Below are 19,096 nucleotides of genomic sequence, written 5' to 3' on the forward strand. Positions count from 1 at the left end.
CGGTGCAGACACAATGGGCCAAATGGCCTCCTTCTACACTGTAACAATTCTGTGATTCTGCAATTAATCAATTTCCATATTCAACTGCTCATTTGCCCTCACCTGAAGTTGCTGTGGAATCTGCACATAAATAAAAACACTGGGGAGATGGTGGAGTAGTGGTAATGTCACTGGCCTAGTAATCCAGAGGCTAATGCTCAGGCATAAGAGTTCAAATCCCACCATGGCAGGTGGAGTTCAAATTTGATAATGACAAGTCCTATCAGCCTCATCACAATAGTTCAGGTCAATGATAAACTGATAAATGGTCATCAACCTGAAACAATAACTCTGTTCCTCACTCCACAGCTACGTCCTGACCAGATGAGTGTTTCCAGCATTTTCTGTTCTTATGCTAGTTAACACTGAGACGCTTTACATTTGTGTCTGCAATAATTTAAACTGTCATTTAATATATACCCATATACTTTGGGCACTGCTCAATGCATAACATTGCAATAGTGTTCTATATGTGATCACAGATGATATTAATTGAAGTAATGTTAGTTGATACATCTGTGTTGGACTTCGTCTGTGATGTTTCTGACATGTAGGAATTAACTGCAACTCACCCAATGTCACAGTGCTTCACTGCAATGATTCAATCTCCTGGTATAACAAGTAATATAATTTGGATTAGGTTATGTGTCAACTGTGGCTCAGTGAACAGAACTCTCGCCTTGGCATCAGAATGTGGTGAGTTCACAGTACACTCCAGACACTAGGGCACAAAATCAAAGCTGACAGTACACTGCAGTATTGTGGGAGTGCAGCACTGTTAGGAATGCCGCCTTTCAAATGGAACACTAAATCAAAGCTCCATTTGCCCTCTCAGGTGGATGTAAATGAACAGCACTAGCATTCTCTGTGTCCTGACCAATATTTACCCCTCAACCACCATCTAAAAGCAGGTTATCTGGTAATTTCTTCCATTGTTATTTGTTTTACTGTGTGCAAATTAGCTGCCATGTTTCCTACATTACAACAGAGACTGCACTTTGAAGTATTTTATTGGTTGTAAAGTATTTAGGGCAACTTAAAGTCACAAAAGGCACTATAGAAATCTAAGTCGATCTTTGTGGTCCAAAGTTGAGCTAATTTAGGCAATTTACAAACCTTGAACACAATATATCTCCATCTAATTCTCCGACGTGAAAGTGTAGGGAAAGGAGAAAAACTTAAACTCTTCACCATGACCAATTTGCTCCATAGGATACCTCCACACCTTGGATCTTCCCTTTTCGTTTGTCTCCATACCAAAAAGTTCCTGCTCCAGAGCCCCAAGGTCACAGTAAAGATCATTGTAATTTTGTAAATATGAGGAATTTTTTGGGAAGAATGAAGTAATTTGGAGATGTTCTCGAGATGGCTGTACCAGAGAGGTGATTTTATGAACACTCAAAATGGCAACATTCCAAATGTATTGTTGCAACAAGAATGAACCAACAGTAGATTCACATTCAAATTGAGCCAATCTCGCAGGAGAGAGAGAGAGAACTGAGCATGCAAATCAGTAGGCCCAAGGGAAGATAAAGGACTTTAATTATTGCTGGATAGCATTAACCCCATCACAGTCTGCTGCTTCGTCTCACTTTCCAGCAAATTAAAACAGTCAAATCCCACAGCCAATGAGGAAAGAAAGGGATCCACAGAACAATTCAACAGATTTCCTACAATACAATGGTTGCACTTCACAAGTGGTTCATTGGCTATAAAATGCTTTATCCCTCCCTCCCCCTCATAATCTGTAATATAAACTTATACAGCACAGTCTAAGTGTAATGAAGTAATAACCTTTATTCCAGGAGCAGGATGTGAATATATTGTATGGTTCCGAACCTGTCCCAGAAGCACTGATGCTGGATATGTTCAGATTATCTGTCAATTAATGTACATCAATCCTTGCGGACAACAGCAGAAAAGCATGAACGTCATTCCCACTGCACTGCAGACCATGTCAATGAAGTGTTTTCAAATGCTAGACAAGGCCCCACTGCCTGAAGATGCATAAGTCAATATCTTGCTGCCCATGAGGAATGATAACAAGTGATTCGCTGAAGAGTGCCCAAGCATAGATGCTACAAGCGAAGCCTCTTGATGTCCTCGCTACGAAAATCATTCCGCAGTGCGAGCACCTGACGCACCTCTGCAGGCGTAAGGCGCCAGGTGAGTGGCCCAGAGTTCTGTCCCCAGTAATCTAAAATTTCAGTGACCTGCGGAAACAGAAAGTGATATGAGATATATGCTGCAAACCCACACGTTATATAGAGATTGAAGTACCTTACTGCGGAATTATTCACCGAGAGATGGATATTGACCTGGTAGAGTAGCACGTGGAAACAAGTATCAGGAAATGTTTGCCCATCAACAGAAAGGATCTCCTGTGGCAGAGGCTGAACAGGGAGAGGATCAGACCTCGGAATAGTTATCAATGTGAGACAGTTATCAATATAGGATATTAAGAGGGCATTGGATTAAAAAACAAAGCAAATGATACTGACACTGTACCCACCAATGATATGACCAATTCTGGAATATGATGAGCAGTTTCGGTCATCAGAAACATATAGTTACATTAGAAAGAGTTCAGGGAAGAGTGGCAGGAAACCCTGGCTTTAGAGGCTAAGTTGGAAGGAAGGTACAGTAGATAAACGTGTTTTCATTGAAGAAAAAAACTGACAGGAGACATAACACAGCTCATTCAAATAATGAAATGTTAAAGAAAGCAGGTATTTAGTTTAGAATGTGAGTAACAACAACACAATTCAGAAGTTTCATGCAAGGTTAACCAGAGTACAAATTTTCCATAGAGACTCCCCAAGAAGCAAGTTGATCCATGATCAACCAGCACCGTTAGAAGGATCAATATGTTCCATGAATTGGGAAGTCAACAGCTGTTGATGGGAGGGGAACTTATTATATTCTCTGGATGGAGGGGACTTGCCCAATTTTCTCTCAAAAGCTACAGCAAATGTGTTGTTGCAACCAGTGCATTGCTTTAGTTTGACTCTGAACCACACTGTGTTGCCTTGTAGCTAGCTTCTCCCCATTTTGTTTGAAGCCACCCAGTCAGGCTGCTGCCCCATCCACAGCATCAGTAAAGGATGGGTCAGTCACCATCCTATGGGATGTGACTGTCGCTCACTAATCCCTTCGTCCTCCTCAATCACTCCATTCCCTCCAATACTCATCCACTCCACCCTCCTCAATCACTCAAAATACTGCAGATGCTGGAAATCTGAAACAAAAACAGAAAATGCTGGAAATACTCAGCAGGTCAGGCACATCTGTGAAGAGGGGAGCAGAGTTAAAGTTTCAGGTTGGGGCCCTCCATCAGAGAGAGTACTTAGAGATGTAACACGTTTTAAATAAAGGCAGAGAAAGAGGTGGATGAAAGGACAAAAGGGAAGGTTGTGATAGGGTGAAAGGAGGAGAGATTAAATGACAAAAGGGAGGATGGTGCAAGGCAAAAGGAGATGGTAATAGGACAGGTAAAGAAACAAAAGATAGGTCTAGAGGAGGTGTAAATGTGAAAAGCAGAATTATCAATAGCTGCTGTCCAAAAGAAAATGGGGGCAAAGGTTATGATCTGAAATTGTTGAACTCAGTGTTGAGACCAGAAGGCTGTGAAGTGTCCAGTTAAAAGATCGAGTACTGTTTCTCAAGTTTCAATCTTGAGCTTCAACGGAACAGTGTCAGAGGCTGTGGACAGACAAGTCAGAGTGGAAGTGGAGCAAAGGATTAAAGTGACAGGCGACTGGAAGCTTGGGATCACACTTGCAGACTCTATGGGGGTGTTCTACATAGCGGTCACCCAAACTGTATTTAGTCTCCCCGATGGAGGAGATCACATTGTAAGTAGCAAATACAGTGTAATAAATTGAAAGAAGTACAAGTAAGTCACTGTTTCCATTGGAAGGAGCGCATGGAACCTTGGATGATGAGGAACAAGGAGAAAAAAGGACAGGTGTAGCATCCCTCGTGGTACCGCTGTTGGAAGGGGACGCGGTATTGGGGGTGAATAAGGAATGGGCCAGGCTGTCGTGAAGGGAATATTCCCCTTGGAATGCTGGCAGGGGAGGGGAAGATGTGTTTGGTGGTGCTATCACACTGGATGTGACGAAGGTGAGGACAAGGGAAGCATTTTATGATTCTGCGAGCGAGGGAAAGGTGTGAAAGCGGAAGTGCAGAAATGGAACGGACACAGTCATAGGCCCTGTCAACCATGGTGGTGGGGGATTCCTGGGTTGGGGATAAAGGAGGATGTATATGATAAAATTGTTACTGAAGATTGCATTGTCAGAACAAATGCAGAGGAACTGGGAGAATGGAACAGAGCCCTGAGAGGAACTGGGAAATTTGAATAGAGCCCTGAGAGGAACTGGGAGAATGGAACAGAGCCCTGACAACAACTGGGGTGTGAGCAAGTTCAATCAAGGTAGCTATGAGAGTCAGTGGACTTATAGCTCTTCCCTCCAACCACCACCTCCCATTAAACCCCTTTCCTTGCACACTTAAAAAGTGTCCCATCTCCAAGCACTTTCAGTTCTGACAAAGGGTCGTTGACCTGAAATGTTAACTCTGATTTTCTCTCTCTGCGGATGCTACCAGACCTGCTGAGTATTTCCAGTGTTTTCTGTTTTTATTACATTATCTCAAATGGTTTCTCCTCCCATGTCCACATCTCAAGGGTTCCATCTATTCCTCACCATTTACAAGCTGCCCTTGGTGAGGTCATTGTATACATAGGGTCACCTTTCACCTGTACACCAACAATCTAGCTTTACCTCACTACCTCCTCCACCAATCTTGTGACTGTTACATATCTCTAGTAATTGTCTATTTTATTAAAAGCTTCCTCCAGCTTTAGGATACAAAATCCAAAGAAGTGCACATCAGCTCCTGTGGATATTGACTCAATCTTCTTTCCTGCTACAAGCTCAGCCCAGAGATCTGGAACCCTGGTTATTGTGTTCAATCTCAACTGCAGCTTCATAATCAACCTGTTTCAAAGGTTCCTCTTTCACTTCTACAACACTCTGCCTCCATCTTCACTTCTCCTCTACCGTTACTGAAATCCCTCTTCTTCTTCATGGGGATGCTTCTCTGGACAACTTTCTCATCAGCCTTCCTGTTTAAATTCTAATATTTACTTGTAGATCCATCTGTGATCTCACCCCTCTCTATCTCACATTCTCCAGCCTGCGCCCGTGAGTACACTCTCCATTCCTTAAACACCACCCTATTAGTTGTTCCTGTGCTCCACTATCAGCAGTTGCTCATTCAGCCATCTTACCTCCACCCTCAATCTCCCTGTTTCACTCAGCATCTCCACCTTACTGACTCCCTTACCCTGAAAACCTCCTCAAGAGCCTTTTTAAAAAGCAAAATACTGCAGATGCTGGAAATCTGAAATAAAAACAGAAAATACTGGAAAAACTCGGCAGGTCTGGCAGCATCTGTGGAGAGAGAAACAGAGTTAACGTTTCGAGTCCATATGACCCTTCTTCAGAACTCTGAAGAAGTCATAGGAACTCAAAACATTAACTCTGTTTCCCTCTCCACAGATGCTGCCAGACCTGCTAAGCTTTTCCAGCATTTTCTGTTTTACCTCCTCAAGAGTCTACTCTTCAACTGCTGTTTTTCCATCTTGGCCCTCTTCCTCCCGCACCGCCTATCCTCTTCTTACCCCCGCCAACGAGCCCCCCAGCCGCCAACTCCCACTGACCCCACCATTCACTATCCAGGCTATGTCCATACATAGTATGTTGCTTCAAAACACATCATTCAGACCTCTCTCAAACATGCTGGCTGCAGAACCAATGTTTGTTCTGACAGACAAATGTCCTGTCACCTCCTGTTTTAGGAGCTACATAAAATTACAGTTCAAAATCAAGCCACTCAACCCAACAAATCTATTCTGGTTTACTACATTACAACAGTGCCTATACTTCAAAAGTATTTCATTGGCTGTAAAGCACTTCGGGATGTCCTCAGGTTGTGAAAGGAGTTGTATAAATACAAGTCTTCCTTCTTTATGCTCCCCACAAGCCTCCTCCCACTCTCTTTACTTCAACCTACTCTACGCACTCACCCTTTCCAGATTCAGTATAGTTGCCATCTGAGAGAGGCGAGCAAACTTGTCACGAATGGTCCACGTGATCACTGACGTCAGGTACGCAATAAGCGATCGGAGTTCCTTGTCAAACTGCAACCCGCCAAGCTGAAAAGTTAACAAAGGAGGTCAGGAGGAGATACTGCAAAGCTGTTTTTGAAGAGGCAAATGAATGTTAACGAAGATAGGAGATCCCCACTGGCTAGGTGAGAAAATTTAAATAAATGCAGAAACAAACCTCATTCAAACCCATTTTGTATTTTGAGTGTTTCTCCAGCCCCCACCCCCACCCCCGCCCCTTCCTCCTATTTTAATCCAACAGCCTTGTGGACAAATGCATCGCCTGACATGATGCTAAACTGTGTAACTATGAAAGTCTTACTCCGTGCTGAATAAGTTACTCCCTTTTTAGTTGAGAGCTGTAGAGTTATTGTCTATCCTTAGTGTGCCTGGGCTACAGATCGGGGGGAAGAGAAAATAATCCCAGATCCAGGTTGCTATCCAGTGACCTTAGCTCCTATCAGGATTCAGAAGAGGGAGAGTGGGGAAGAGGGGGTTACTGGAGAACACCCTGATCCCTGCGTGGATTCAGCATCTTCAGGAAAACAGCTGAACCCTAAATAAAGTGGAAGGTGAGATTCATTTTGCAGTGTGATTTGTGCCAAAGACCTTTCATATGCTTCCAAGTGCTAAGGAATATCACTGCAGTTTATTCAGATGACTTAAAAATAGAAGCTTTAGCTAAAACGTGTATGTACATTCAGCATCTTACCATGACTTGCAGTTTCTATGGAATATCTCTCCCAACTTTTGCAGTTTCCGCCTTTTACTTGTCTATACTAGATACAGTCTGTGGTTCTTGGTACTGATTGAATCAGGAACCCTGGACAGTTTTTCCCCTGCCTAGCCCAGGGTTGCTGACGTGACCTAATGCCAAGCTAGGTGAGGTCAGTTCACATAGCACAGCCAAGGACTGAGCCTACGATCATACCAACTTAGGAACAAGAGTAGCTTCGAGCCATTCAATCAGATCTTGGCTAGTCTGTCCCTCGACCTCAATTACTGCCTTGGTTCCAATAAACAGGAATCTTTTGTTTTTCAACTGACACTCAGTCCCAATAATTTTTGGAGGAAATAGAGTTCTAGATTTTCTGTGGCCTTTGTGTGAAGAAGTGCTTTCTGACATCGCCTCTAATAGCCTAGTAATAACTTTAAGGTGATTCCCCCTTGTCTGGACTCCCCCACTTGAGATAAAGAGAAACTATTAAATCTGCTAATCATTTTAAGCATTCAATTAGATCACTTCTTAATCTTCTACACTCGATGGAATACAAGCCTAATCTGTGCAACCTGTCCTCAGAATTTAATCCTTTTACCCATCTGCATAGTTCAGTAGCACACGAGTGGCACCTTCACCCAATAAATCATCAGTTCAGCTTGTTTCAGGACATGTATGAAATGCTAAAGTATTCGTGACCTTTTCCACTCATACCCGGCTGAATGTCGACTTGAGAACCACCTTCTCCAGTTCAATCGCAATCAAGCTCGTCATCAGACTGGTGAGGTTATCATAGATCACCTGGGACAATCCAACCTAAAGAACACAGACACAGTCACATATTGAAACAAGTGGACGTTCTCTTCCACCCCCTCAACACCTAGAGTGAATGAAAAAACAAATCATAAATACTGGACAGTTGAAACAAAAACAGAAAACACCAGTAACACTGTGATAGGCAATAAATTCTACCTTGCCAGTGTTCTGAGAACTAATGAAATAGAAGCAGTGAGCATCTGATTGTCTTATGTGCGTTTCAGTGAGCACTGCACAAGCAGGACAGGGAGCTTTATTTTCACTCCTTTTCCCCTTGCTACTCAAGGAGCCGAGTCTTGCAGGGGTCTAGTTCTATAGCGCTTGTTAGTCATCCTGCCAGGTCCATGTGGCCAGTGAGACCAAGACAGTAATCAGGCGATTCACCAGTGGGTGGCATCACAGTTAAACTGGACTCTGTCCTTATTTGATGCCTACACACATACACTGACCAGTGAGAGTCATGGGACACAGTCATAATTGGAAACTAGTTAAATTTTACCCTCACTGAGATCAGCTAACAGCACTAATTGAACCTGGGACCTGTCATGAAGCTATTAATGTATATGATATTAATGGAAAATATTTTTCTTTTAAAAATAGAGGGTTAGTCTGTAGATGTGTCTTAATTGGATAAAAGCCAGCTAGTCTGGGTACTGTGATGTATACTGGTTTTGAGATGTAAGAGAGGTAGAATGCATTTGCAATTTTTGAATAGATCATTCAAGAAGGTGAGTGAAATCTGACACCTAGCTAGCAGAGACCAAGCAATATGTTTATATTACTAATAAAATTGGTACTATGAAAGGGGTTTTATTGTTAGAAGAGGCTGGTGATACAATGAGAATTTACATTCAATAAGCTGTGCTAGGTATAACTTCAGCAGTTTTGTGTGGGCAGAGCAGAGGCAATGTAAGATCAAAGTAGCTGTAAGCCTACAACTGTCTCCACAGGAATCAAAGTGAGAGGAACCTCAATTTGAATTTGTAAGGTGAAAATGCTTTGCCTAGTGTCTGGTTAAAATCTATGGGTTGCTGTTGGCTTGATGGAGATTAGTTTGGAAATTTGTTAAAAGTTATGATAGTAGTAATTTGTAGCTATGTGTATATATTTAACTTGTGTAAATTAATAAAGTGTTTCCTTTAGTTTAATATAAAACCTCTCAAGAACTGGTGGTCTGATTCTTGAATTTAGAGGTACAACTCAAACATACTACTTAAAAAATATAGGTTATGATAGTCGTTTAAAGTTTTCCTCTGGGCTGTTTCATAACGGGACCTCCTGTCCATATGCCTCAGTTACACCTTACAGAGTGCTTTGATCCATTGAGCAAACAGGCCTGCTCCAGACACTACTCAATCCAAGGATTCAGTTTGCTGGTAAACTGCACAAGTTTCAATCTCCATACCCAAGTGGGACTCCTTTAGTTCAAGAACAGAACTGAGTGGTTATGAGACCAGAGAGCTGCTCTACACCCAGTTTTGAGGGAGAATACTAGATGGTGAAAGGTGAGGGGCTTTCATTTACTTTTTCATCACACCTAATCCATTATGAATAATAATGGCCTCTGAAATTATAAGTAGAGTAGACTCCGGAGAGGTTTCTATTACAAAATACTATTATGACACATCTTCTCACTTGTGCATGCACTCCACTCTGCCGGCTGGTTAACATCTAAAGTTATCTCACTATTATTTCAAACACAGAAACAGATAATGGCCCAAGATCTTAGTACCAGAACTGCTCAAGTTGAAAAGAGATGGCAACATAATTGAATGTGTAGTCATTAGGTGACATTTTACAGAGCTAAAAATTGCAGGAAAACTGAAAACCGGGGTGTGAAGTAAAGAGTTTCATCGCCTTGAAAATTTTGGAAAAGAACAATTAAAAGATGATGTGATTCCTCATTGTTGCTGCCAGTTTATAATTTAGGATCCGAGGTTAGGGAAGCTGCACTTCTTGCCCAGGACCTCAATTTCATTGGAACTTTATGGACTTTAAGCAAACCTTGCACACACACCTTGAATTCTGTCATTAGTTGCTCCAGGTTGAGAATGAATTGTTGGACCCAGGGGTCATTGGCTTCATAATCATTAAACTCCTCCTGGAATAAAATAAAATAGTGTAAAGCAAACAGATGTCAAGTGGACAGCTTGGGGATACAACACATCAGGAATTTGCTCCCTTGTTAAATGATTATTTAGGGCCAATTGTCTGTGCATCACTACTTTGCCTGTTTTACGAACTTTAAGATTGCTTCCACTACAAATTACACTGAACACACAGAGTATCAGAAGATGGTTAGTATTGGTCTATTATTGGATTTAATGCTTGTCTGCAATTGATGAGGCCTTTAGGCCATTGCATCTCGATGCTACTGTTATATAAATCCATATCTCATGTGCTGGGACCTCAGTTAATAACAATGCTGTTTGCGGGTATTTTCTGTTTCTTGGTTGCGTTTTGGATGCAACAATGACTCAACTGTTGATTTGCTGATTGCCCAAAGGTGCCCGATGACCCAAGAGTTTTTAATGCTGTGATCTGGGCTGAGGAAAAGGTGGAGAGGTTCTGATGGTTTGTTTATGGTTTTAACAGCAGTGGTTATGTTAGATGTATAGCTGTGGAAAGGATAACAAAGATATTTCACTGTTGTATAGATTGCAAATGTTACAGTGAACAGAAGATCTAACATAAGGTAAGTAGTGACATTGTTGTAAGGCAGTAAGACACTGGGTTTATACGTGGTGGGATGTAGACTATGTACTAGGGACAGGGCGGCAATACAGGGCGACTGTGGGATACATAAATGTGTAAGCTGGGCTCTGGGAAAGTGAAATACAGGGTTTAACGCTGATGTGCTCCATACTAAATCAAGTAACTTTAACTCTGAGGGCTGTATGCATTTGCGAGACGCAGTGACATGAGCAAATTTCTGAAGTTGGAGATGTCTGTAATCATGTTCAGTAACTTGCTTTTTGCTTGCATATCGTTAAATGCTCTCACCTCCTCAATGTTGTGTGAGATGGAGAGGAACCCAGTTATCCAGGGCTTAATCTGCGGCTTGATAGCTGTTGTGTTGAGTTCTGCTAAACCTTCCTGTAAGACAAAACATAAACTATTAACGTAATCAGAAACAGACTGGGCATTGTAATAGCAAACGTACTCTGGTTTGGGCTTTTCAACTGCGCAAGGAATCTGTGTTGTACAAAGTCCCAGTTCAACATCTCATCCAAAGGACTACATTTCCGACCATGTAGACCTCCCTCAGTAACGTGACTGGTGATATCAGCCATGGCTCAGTGGTAGCAATCTCTCGCCTCAGAGTCAGCAGGCCATGGATTCAAATTGCACTCGAGGCCTGAGCACATGATCTAGACTGATATTTCAGTGCAGTACTGAGGAAGTGTTACACTGTCAGAGGTACTGCCTATCAGATGAGATGTTAAACTGAAGGCCCATCTGCCCTCCCAGTTAAGAGACCCCCTGGCACTATTCAAGAATATGTTCTGGTTAATACCTTATGCCTCAAACCAATAATGAAATAAAACAGATGAACTGATCATTATAACATTGTTTGTAGGACTTGCTCGGTGTAAAATGGCTGCTGTGTTTCCTATACTGAATATCGTGGCATCTACTGAATAGTGTGGCATGAACTGAATTGTGTGACATATACTGAATAGTATGACATGTACTGAGTAGTGTGACATGTAATGAATAGTGTGACAATGCACTGAATAGTGTAGCATATACAGAGTAGTGTGACATGCAGTGAATAGTGTGGCATGTAGTGAAGACCGTCACATACACTGAATAGTATGGCATGTACGGAATAATGTGACACATACAGAATAATGTGGCATGTGCTGAATATGTGACATGAACAGCATACTGCAACATGTACTGAATAGTGTGACATGTACTGACTAGTATGACATGAACAGAATAGTGGAGCAAGTGCTGAATAGTGTGACATGTACTGAATAGTATGACACGTACAATATAGTGTGGCATGTCCTGAAAATTGTGACATGTAGTGAATAGTGGGCCATTTACTGAATAGTGGGGCATGTACTGAATAGTGGGACATGTACTGAATAGTGGGACATGTACTGAATAGTGACGACAATTTAAAAGTACGTCACCGGCTGTGAAACACTTTGGGACATCCCAAGGGCATGAAAGGTGCTATATAAATGCAAGTTATTTCTTAGAAAATCCATTTTTGTGCTCATGTCCTAGTGGACAACATTTTACTATTCCATTCCCCTTCAATCACATTTTAAATGATAAGGAAGGGAATCCACCCTCAACATCACTCCTAATTTGAAGGTATGGGAGATGTTGTTTCTTGTGTTCTATACTTAACCCTTGCAATGGGGAAACCCATCACCATATCTTACATCCTAGCAGTATGTCTAAGTGTGCTAAGTATATGTCAGGCCGATTGAAGTGGCTCTCTCTGGTGCACCAGCTCTCCTGGGACTTAACTTGTAAAAGCCACCCAATATTTTAAATTCTTCAATCAGATCATTTAAGCTGAAATTTTGCAATGGTTAAATGTGGGTATTTTGTGAAGTTGCTGGTTTGCTATTAATGCCAGTAATTGGTACTCTGGATGTCCTGACTTGGCTATATGCTCCCAGGACCCATATCAGTTTAAGGGATTCAGCAATTCATTTGCTTTTGGTCCCTGCGGCAACAAGAGGTTTCACCTACATAAACTGCTGAGCCTATTAGCGTGGGGTACTGGTTCATCCTGGTTTTAAACTGGGTCTCTTTGAGGTGGTGGGATTTGAATCAAAGTACGTGGGGGAGGGCTGCCAGATTGAGAGCTGGACAGGCTGATATTCAGCTCTTTCTGAGTTAGTCAGTGTCATGGGTTAGAAGAAATAGCATAATAATTCTATATCATAAGAGATGTCAGTATCATCACTGCTCTCTCTCACTCCCTGATTCTAGTGTTGGTCACTCAGTGATCACATTCCGTCCAGAAGAAATGTTGCTGATATTTTCCAATTCCAAGCAGTTGCTGTGCCATCAAGTCACAGCTGGACACGTTCCTCAGCCCGTAGAATCTAGAGAAAGCTATGGCCCTGATATCCAGGTAAAACACGGGCAAGTTCAAAACCTGTTACATTTTTGATTCAGTTTGTTTCAGGTAGTTTTTCTAAATGTGAAAGCACTGAGCTTGAATGGTTTGCATTAATTTTGGGGGTCTGCAATTAACTCATCAAAAAACAAAATTAGCCAAAGCTTGATTCTGACTAACTCACCTGCAGGAGATCCTTAAATTTGTTGGATATGGCAGCCAAGTCCGACAGGCAGCTGTCAATCTTTGCTTGTGCCTGCTCTGCTCCCAGACCTTGGCTGAACAGTTTTGTACAGTCACTCTGTGGAGAAACATACACCACTTCATTCAACAATTACAGTTTACAATCCTGCTTCCACCACAGTGAAAGACTGGAACTTCCGGGACACTGTTCCAAGTATGAAGCAGCACCTTCATGGGGAGAGGAGAAAACTGGCAAAAAAACAAAACCATTTCCATGCTGTGGCCCAGTGAGATTTGCTCATTTGGCCAGGAGAGGGATTGAAAGAGGGAGAAGGAAGCAGAATTTGAAAGTCTGCTGAGGCTTGATTTGACATTATTGCCTTCAAAACTAGAGTGCAGCCTTCAAACACTACAGCTGCTGCACACCCCCATTCTCAAATAGCAGACATGTATAACTGAGTACTGTACCCTTAGAGAGTAATTGTAAATACAAGGGGATAAATAGTAATTGTGCAGCAAGAAAACAGTTATCAACTTGGCTTCAATCCTCAATACGAGTGCAGGGTAGTGACCATCAGCAAGTGTGCAGTTGCTGGCTGGTGACAGATCGAGCAACATCACAGATAAGTCTTGAAACATCTTAAACGCACAATGATAAAGCTGACTATGTAATGAAGGGCCATTCAGGTCAGATACTGGTGTATTGCCCCAGGACTGTACCTTAACAGCTATCTGGTCCTTCCATGAGTGGAGAAAAATCAAAAAACATTAATCCTGTAGCAAATGTCTGTCCTTGGAATTGGATATTCTCATACCTCCAAGGTCTTTTTCAACGTCAGAAGATTTTCACTGCACATTTCCACATTATTCAGAGTCACCTAAATGAAACAAGAGAGTTTAACAGCACATAAGCAAATTAGCACAATGAGTAGGACAGATACACAACACCCATCAAATAATGAGAGAGTCTGTAATCAGGCTTATGATAAGAGTTCAGAAAGCTCATTTCTGGGACTGGCTGTTGCTGGGTAAGACAATGGAGGTTCAACCGTGGGCACAAACCAAGCCCAGATCTTTGGAAGTCCAATATAAAATAAGTTCAGCAAGCCTCAATATAATATGCACCCACAGCACAAAACTGCACCAAACCAGCAGTTACATTAGGGTGAATAAGTGGAGAAGGGATGTTACACTGGTCCAGTTGAATGTACAGAGATTAGGTACAAGCCACATTGTTAAGGCAGGGAAGAGCAGAGTGAGCTTTACTCTACAGGTAATTATGTTATACCTGACCAAGGAGTACTCCATGCCAACACAGGGTGTCTGAAGGGAAAGTGATCTGCTCTAGCCACCTAAACACAATCACAAGCCTGTGAAGGGGGGAAGTCGGCAACCCTGAAAAGGTGTAGGGTCCTGGCCAATGTCAAGCCATTGTTTAGCAACTACAATGAACTTTCACAAAGCTTGTGACAATGGTGTCTGGTAACAACTAGAGTTTAGAGGCACCTCATGCTTGGATGGGGTGTGCAAAGTGAAAAATGATTAATTCCTAAGCTCAGCACAAAATCCACATCTAAAAAGGTCATCCCTGTTGGCGAGTGATGCTTTGCAAGGATGTGGAACCAAACCAGTGATGCTCTACAGGATGATTTCTCAATGGCAGCCTGCTGGCAGGTGAGGGAGACATTACACAACAGGCAAACAGCTTCCCAAGTAGAGGGAAGCATATATAGAACACATACCAAAAAGGATTGCTTGGCTTCATCTGTGCTTTCAATTCCCTTGGTGTCAAATTTGCCCTGCTGCAGGCTGGATTGCATGATATTCACAGCACTGGTTACACCACGTTGTATGTCCTGAAAGGTCGTGGCAGGGAATCCCATCCGCAGCTTGTTATAAAGCACCTCCCTGAACAACAGAAACAGATAGAAACAGCTCAAAACGCTTTACTGCAAGAGAATCTGTTACGTGACTTTATACATTCACCAATGCAACAGACGTAAAGGCTGGCTATGAACTCAAAGTAAATGAGTGAGCTATGGACTGCCAGGACCTCATGCCAGGTTTTACCCCTAAGCAAGAGACAAAACTCTGTTGTAAACAGCTATTTGTGGCTGACACATTCTTCTTATTCCTTACCTATAGATTCCTCCTGTACCATCACAGATCCAGAGATTCCTCCTGTACCATCACTGACCCAGAGATTCCTCCTGTACCATCACTGACCCATAGATTCATTCTGTACCATCAGAGACCCATAGATTCCTCCTGTACCATCACTGACCCATAGATTCCTCCTGTACCATCAGAGACCCATAGATTCCTCCTGTACCATCACTGACCCATTGATTCCAACTGTACCATCATTGACCCCTAGATTCCTCCTGTACCATCAGAGACCATAGATTCCTCCTGTACCATCACTGACCCATAGATTCCTCCTGTATCATCAAAGACCACAGATTCATCCTGTACCATCATTGACCCAGAGATTCCTCCTGTGCCATCACTGACATTTTTTTCTGAATTCACTCATAAGATGTGGGCATCACTGCCAATTTATTACCAATCCCTAATTGCCCTTGATAAGTTGGTGGCTAGCCATCTACTTGAATTGCAGCAGTCCATGTGGCATAGGTGCACCCACTCTGCTATTAAGAAGGAAGATCATTGCCTGGCACTTGTGTGGCACAGATATTACTTTCCATTTATAAGCCCAAGCCTAAATGTTGTCCAGGTCTTTCTGCATATGGATATGGACTGCTTCAGTAGCTGGGTAGTTGCAAATGGTATTGAACACTTTGTAACCATCAATGAACATCCCCACTTCTGATCTTAAGATGATGAATTGTTGAAGCAGCTGAACATGGTTGGGCCCAGTACACTACCCTGAGGAACTCTCACAGTGATATCTTGGACTGAGATGATTAGCCTCCAACAACCACAACCAACTTCTTTTGTGCTAGGTACGACTCCAACCAGAAGAGAGCTTTCCCCCTAATTCCCTTTGACTCCAGTTTTGCTAGGGTTCCTTGATGCTACACTTGGTCAAATGCTGTCTTGATGTCAAGGCTAGTCACTCTCAGCTCACCTCTGGAGTTCAGCTCTTTTGTCCATGTTTGGACCAAGGCTGTAATGAAGTGAGGGGTGGAGTGGCCCTAGCAGAAACCAAACTGAGCTTCAGTAAGTGCTGCATGGAGCACTGTCTACAACACCTTCTATTATTTTGCTCATTATTGAGAATAGACGGATGGGGCAGTAACTGGATGGGTTGGATTTGTCCTGCTTTCTGTGGACAGGACATACCTGGGCAATTTGCACATTGCTGGGTAGATGCGAGTGTTATATCTGTAATGGAACAGCTAGACTAGGGACACGGCTAGTTCTGGAGCACAATAATCCAGTACTATTGCCAGAATGTTGTCAGGGCCCATAGCCTTTACAGTATCCAATGCCTTCAGTTGTTCCTTGATATCACGTAGAGTGAATCGAATTGGCTGAAGACTGGCAGCTGTGATACTGGGATCCTCCGAAGAAGGCCAAGATGGATCATCCGCTTGGCACTTCTAGCTGAAGATGGTTGCAAATGCTTCAACCTTGTCTTTTGCACTAATGTGCTGGGCTCCCTCGTCATTGAAGATGGGTTATTTGTGGAGCCTCCTCCTCCAGTTAAATTGTCCACCACCATTCACAACTAGATGTGGCAAGACTGCAGAGCTTGGATCTGATCCTTTGGCTGTGCAATCACATAGCTCCATTTATTGTATGCCACCTCCCCTGTTTGGCACAGAAGTAGTCCTGTGCTGTAGCTTCACCAATTTGGCACCCCATTTGTAGGTATGCCTCGTGTGGCTCCTGGCATGCCCTCTTGCACTCTTCGTTGAACCAGGGTTGATCCACGACTTGATGGTAATGGTACAGTGGGGAATATGCCAGGCCATGAGGTTACAAATTGTGGTTGAATATAATTCTGCTGATGCTGATGGCCCCAGCACCTCGTGGATGCTCAGTTTTAAGTTGCTAGACCAGTTTGAAATCTATCCCAATTAACATGGTGGTAGTGCCACACAACACGATTGTGGGTATCCTCAATGTGAAGGCGGGACTTCGTCACCACAAGGACTGTGCGGTGGTTACTCCTAACAATACTGTTATGGACAAATACATCCATGACAGGTAGATTGGTAAGGACGAGGTCAAGTAGATTTTTCCCTCTTATTTATTCCCTCATCAATTGCCGCAGTCCCAATCTAGCAGCTATGTGCTTTAGGACTTGACCAGCCCGGTCAGTAGTGGAACTACTGAGCCACTCTTGGTGATAGACACTGAGTCCACACCCATAGTACATTCTATGCCCTTGCCACACTCAGTGCTTCCTCTAAGTGGTGTTCATCAGCCAAGGCAATGGTAATCAGCATGAGGTTTCCTTGCCCACGTTTGACTTGATGCCATGAGACTTTATGGAATCTGGAGTCAATGTCGAGGACTCCCAGAGCAACTCCCTCCTGACTGTATACCACTGTGCCGCCACCTCTGGTGGATCTGTCCTGCTGGTGGAACAGGACATACCCAGGGATGGTGATGACGGTACCTCAGTCATTGTATGATTCGGTGAGTATGACTAGGTCAGGCTGTTGCTTTTGGCACAAGCTCCCACATGTTACTAAGGAGGACATTGCAAGGTCAACAGGGTTAGGTTTGCAGTTGTGATTTCTGGTTTTAGGGCGATGCCGGTTGGTCCATCTGGTTTCATTCCTTTTAGACTTTGTAGCAGCTTGCTACAATGAGAGACTTGCTAGGCCATTTCAGAAGGCATTTACATATGAACATAGGAACATGGGACTTAGGACAGGAGTAAGCCATTTGGCCCTTCGAGCCTGCTTCGCCATTCAATATGATCATGGCTGATCTGGCTGTGGTCTCAGCTCCATTTTTCTGTCTGCCCCTCATAACCCTTGACTCCCTTGTCTATCGAAAATCTATCTAACTCAGCCTTGATTAAATTTAAAGACTCAGCCTCCACTACCTTCTGGGGAAAAGAATTCCACACACTAATGACCCTCTAAGAGAAAAAAATTCTCTTCATCCCTGTCTTAAAAGGCAGACCTCTTATTCTTAAACTATGTCCCCAAGTTTGAGTTTCCCCCACAAGTAGAAACATCCTCTGGGTATTCACCCACTAAGTCCCCTCAAAATCTGATATGTCTCAATAAGATCACCTCTCATTCTTCTAAACTACCATGAGTATTGGCCTAACCTGTTCAACCTTTCTTCATAAGATAATCCCTTCATCCCAGGAATGAGTTGAGTGAACCTGCTCTGAAGCAGTTATTTCTTTTTTCAAATTAAGAGACCAAAACTGTGCACACTACTCCAGATGTGATCTCACCAACTCCTTGTACAGCTGCTGTAAAACTTCCCTACTTTTATATTCCATTCCTCTTGCAATAAGTGCCAACATTCCATTTGCCTTTCTAATCGCTTGCTGTATCTGCATACTAATTTTGTGATTCATGTACCAGGACACCCAGATCCCTCTGTACCACCGATTACTGCAATCACTCCATTTAAATAGAATACTGTTATTTTATTCTTCCTACCAAAGTGAAGAAGTTCACATTTACCCACATTAACTCCATCTGCCAATTTTTTGCCCACTCACTTAACCTGTCTATATCCCTTTGCAGACTCTCTACCTCCTCTTGATAACTTACTTTCCGACCTTTCTTGGTGTCATCAGCAAATTTAGCTCCATACATTCAGTTCCTTCACCTATTGATATAGATTGTAAAAAGTTGATTAGCATTGATCCTGGTGGCACTCAACTAATTACAGCTTGTCAATCCAAAAAAGACCCATTTATTCCTACACTCTGCTTCCTGTTAGCTAATCAATCCTTTATCCATGCTAATATGTTATCCCCTAAGCCCTGTGCTCTTATCTTGTGTAGTAACCTTTGATGTGAGACCCTATCAAACGCCTTTTGGAAATCTAAGTACATCACATCTACCGGTTCCCCTTTATCCACCTTGAATGTTACTTTGTCAAAAAACTTTAATGGATTAGTTAAACA

General features: G+C 42.7%; 1 protein-coding gene across 1 annotated transcript in view; it reads right to left on the reverse strand.

The window, feature by feature from the left end:
* Positions 1-1,031: 1,031 nt before the first annotated feature.
* The window catches only part of cog4 (component of oligomeric golgi complex 4), a 64,322-nt gene continuing 46,257 nt past the window's right edge, over positions 1,032-19,096 (reverse strand). Inside the window, exons 12-19 of the mRNA XM_041191555.1 lie at positions 14,766-14,931; positions 13,839-13,901; positions 13,025-13,141; positions 10,752-10,844; positions 9,766-9,849; positions 7,647-7,748; positions 6,134-6,262; positions 1,032-2,252 (exon numbers count right to left, since the gene is read on the reverse strand). Of these exons, the coding sequence (XP_041047489.1) occupies positions 2,118-2,252; positions 6,134-6,262; positions 7,647-7,748; positions 9,766-9,849; positions 10,752-10,844; positions 13,025-13,141; positions 13,839-13,901; positions 14,766-14,931 (889 nt within the window). The 3' untranslated portion in view covers positions 1,032-2,117. The remainder of the gene's footprint in view (positions 2,253-6,133; positions 6,263-7,646; positions 7,749-9,765; positions 9,850-10,751; positions 10,845-13,024; positions 13,142-13,838; positions 13,902-14,765; positions 14,932-19,096) is intronic.

Source organism: Carcharodon carcharias, chromosome 7, assembly GCF_017639515.1.
Source record: "Carcharodon carcharias isolate sCarCar2 chromosome 7, sCarCar2.pri, whole genome shotgun sequence".
NCBI classification, from domain to species: Eukaryota; Metazoa; Chordata; class Chondrichthyes; order Lamniformes; family Lamnidae; genus Carcharodon; species Carcharodon carcharias.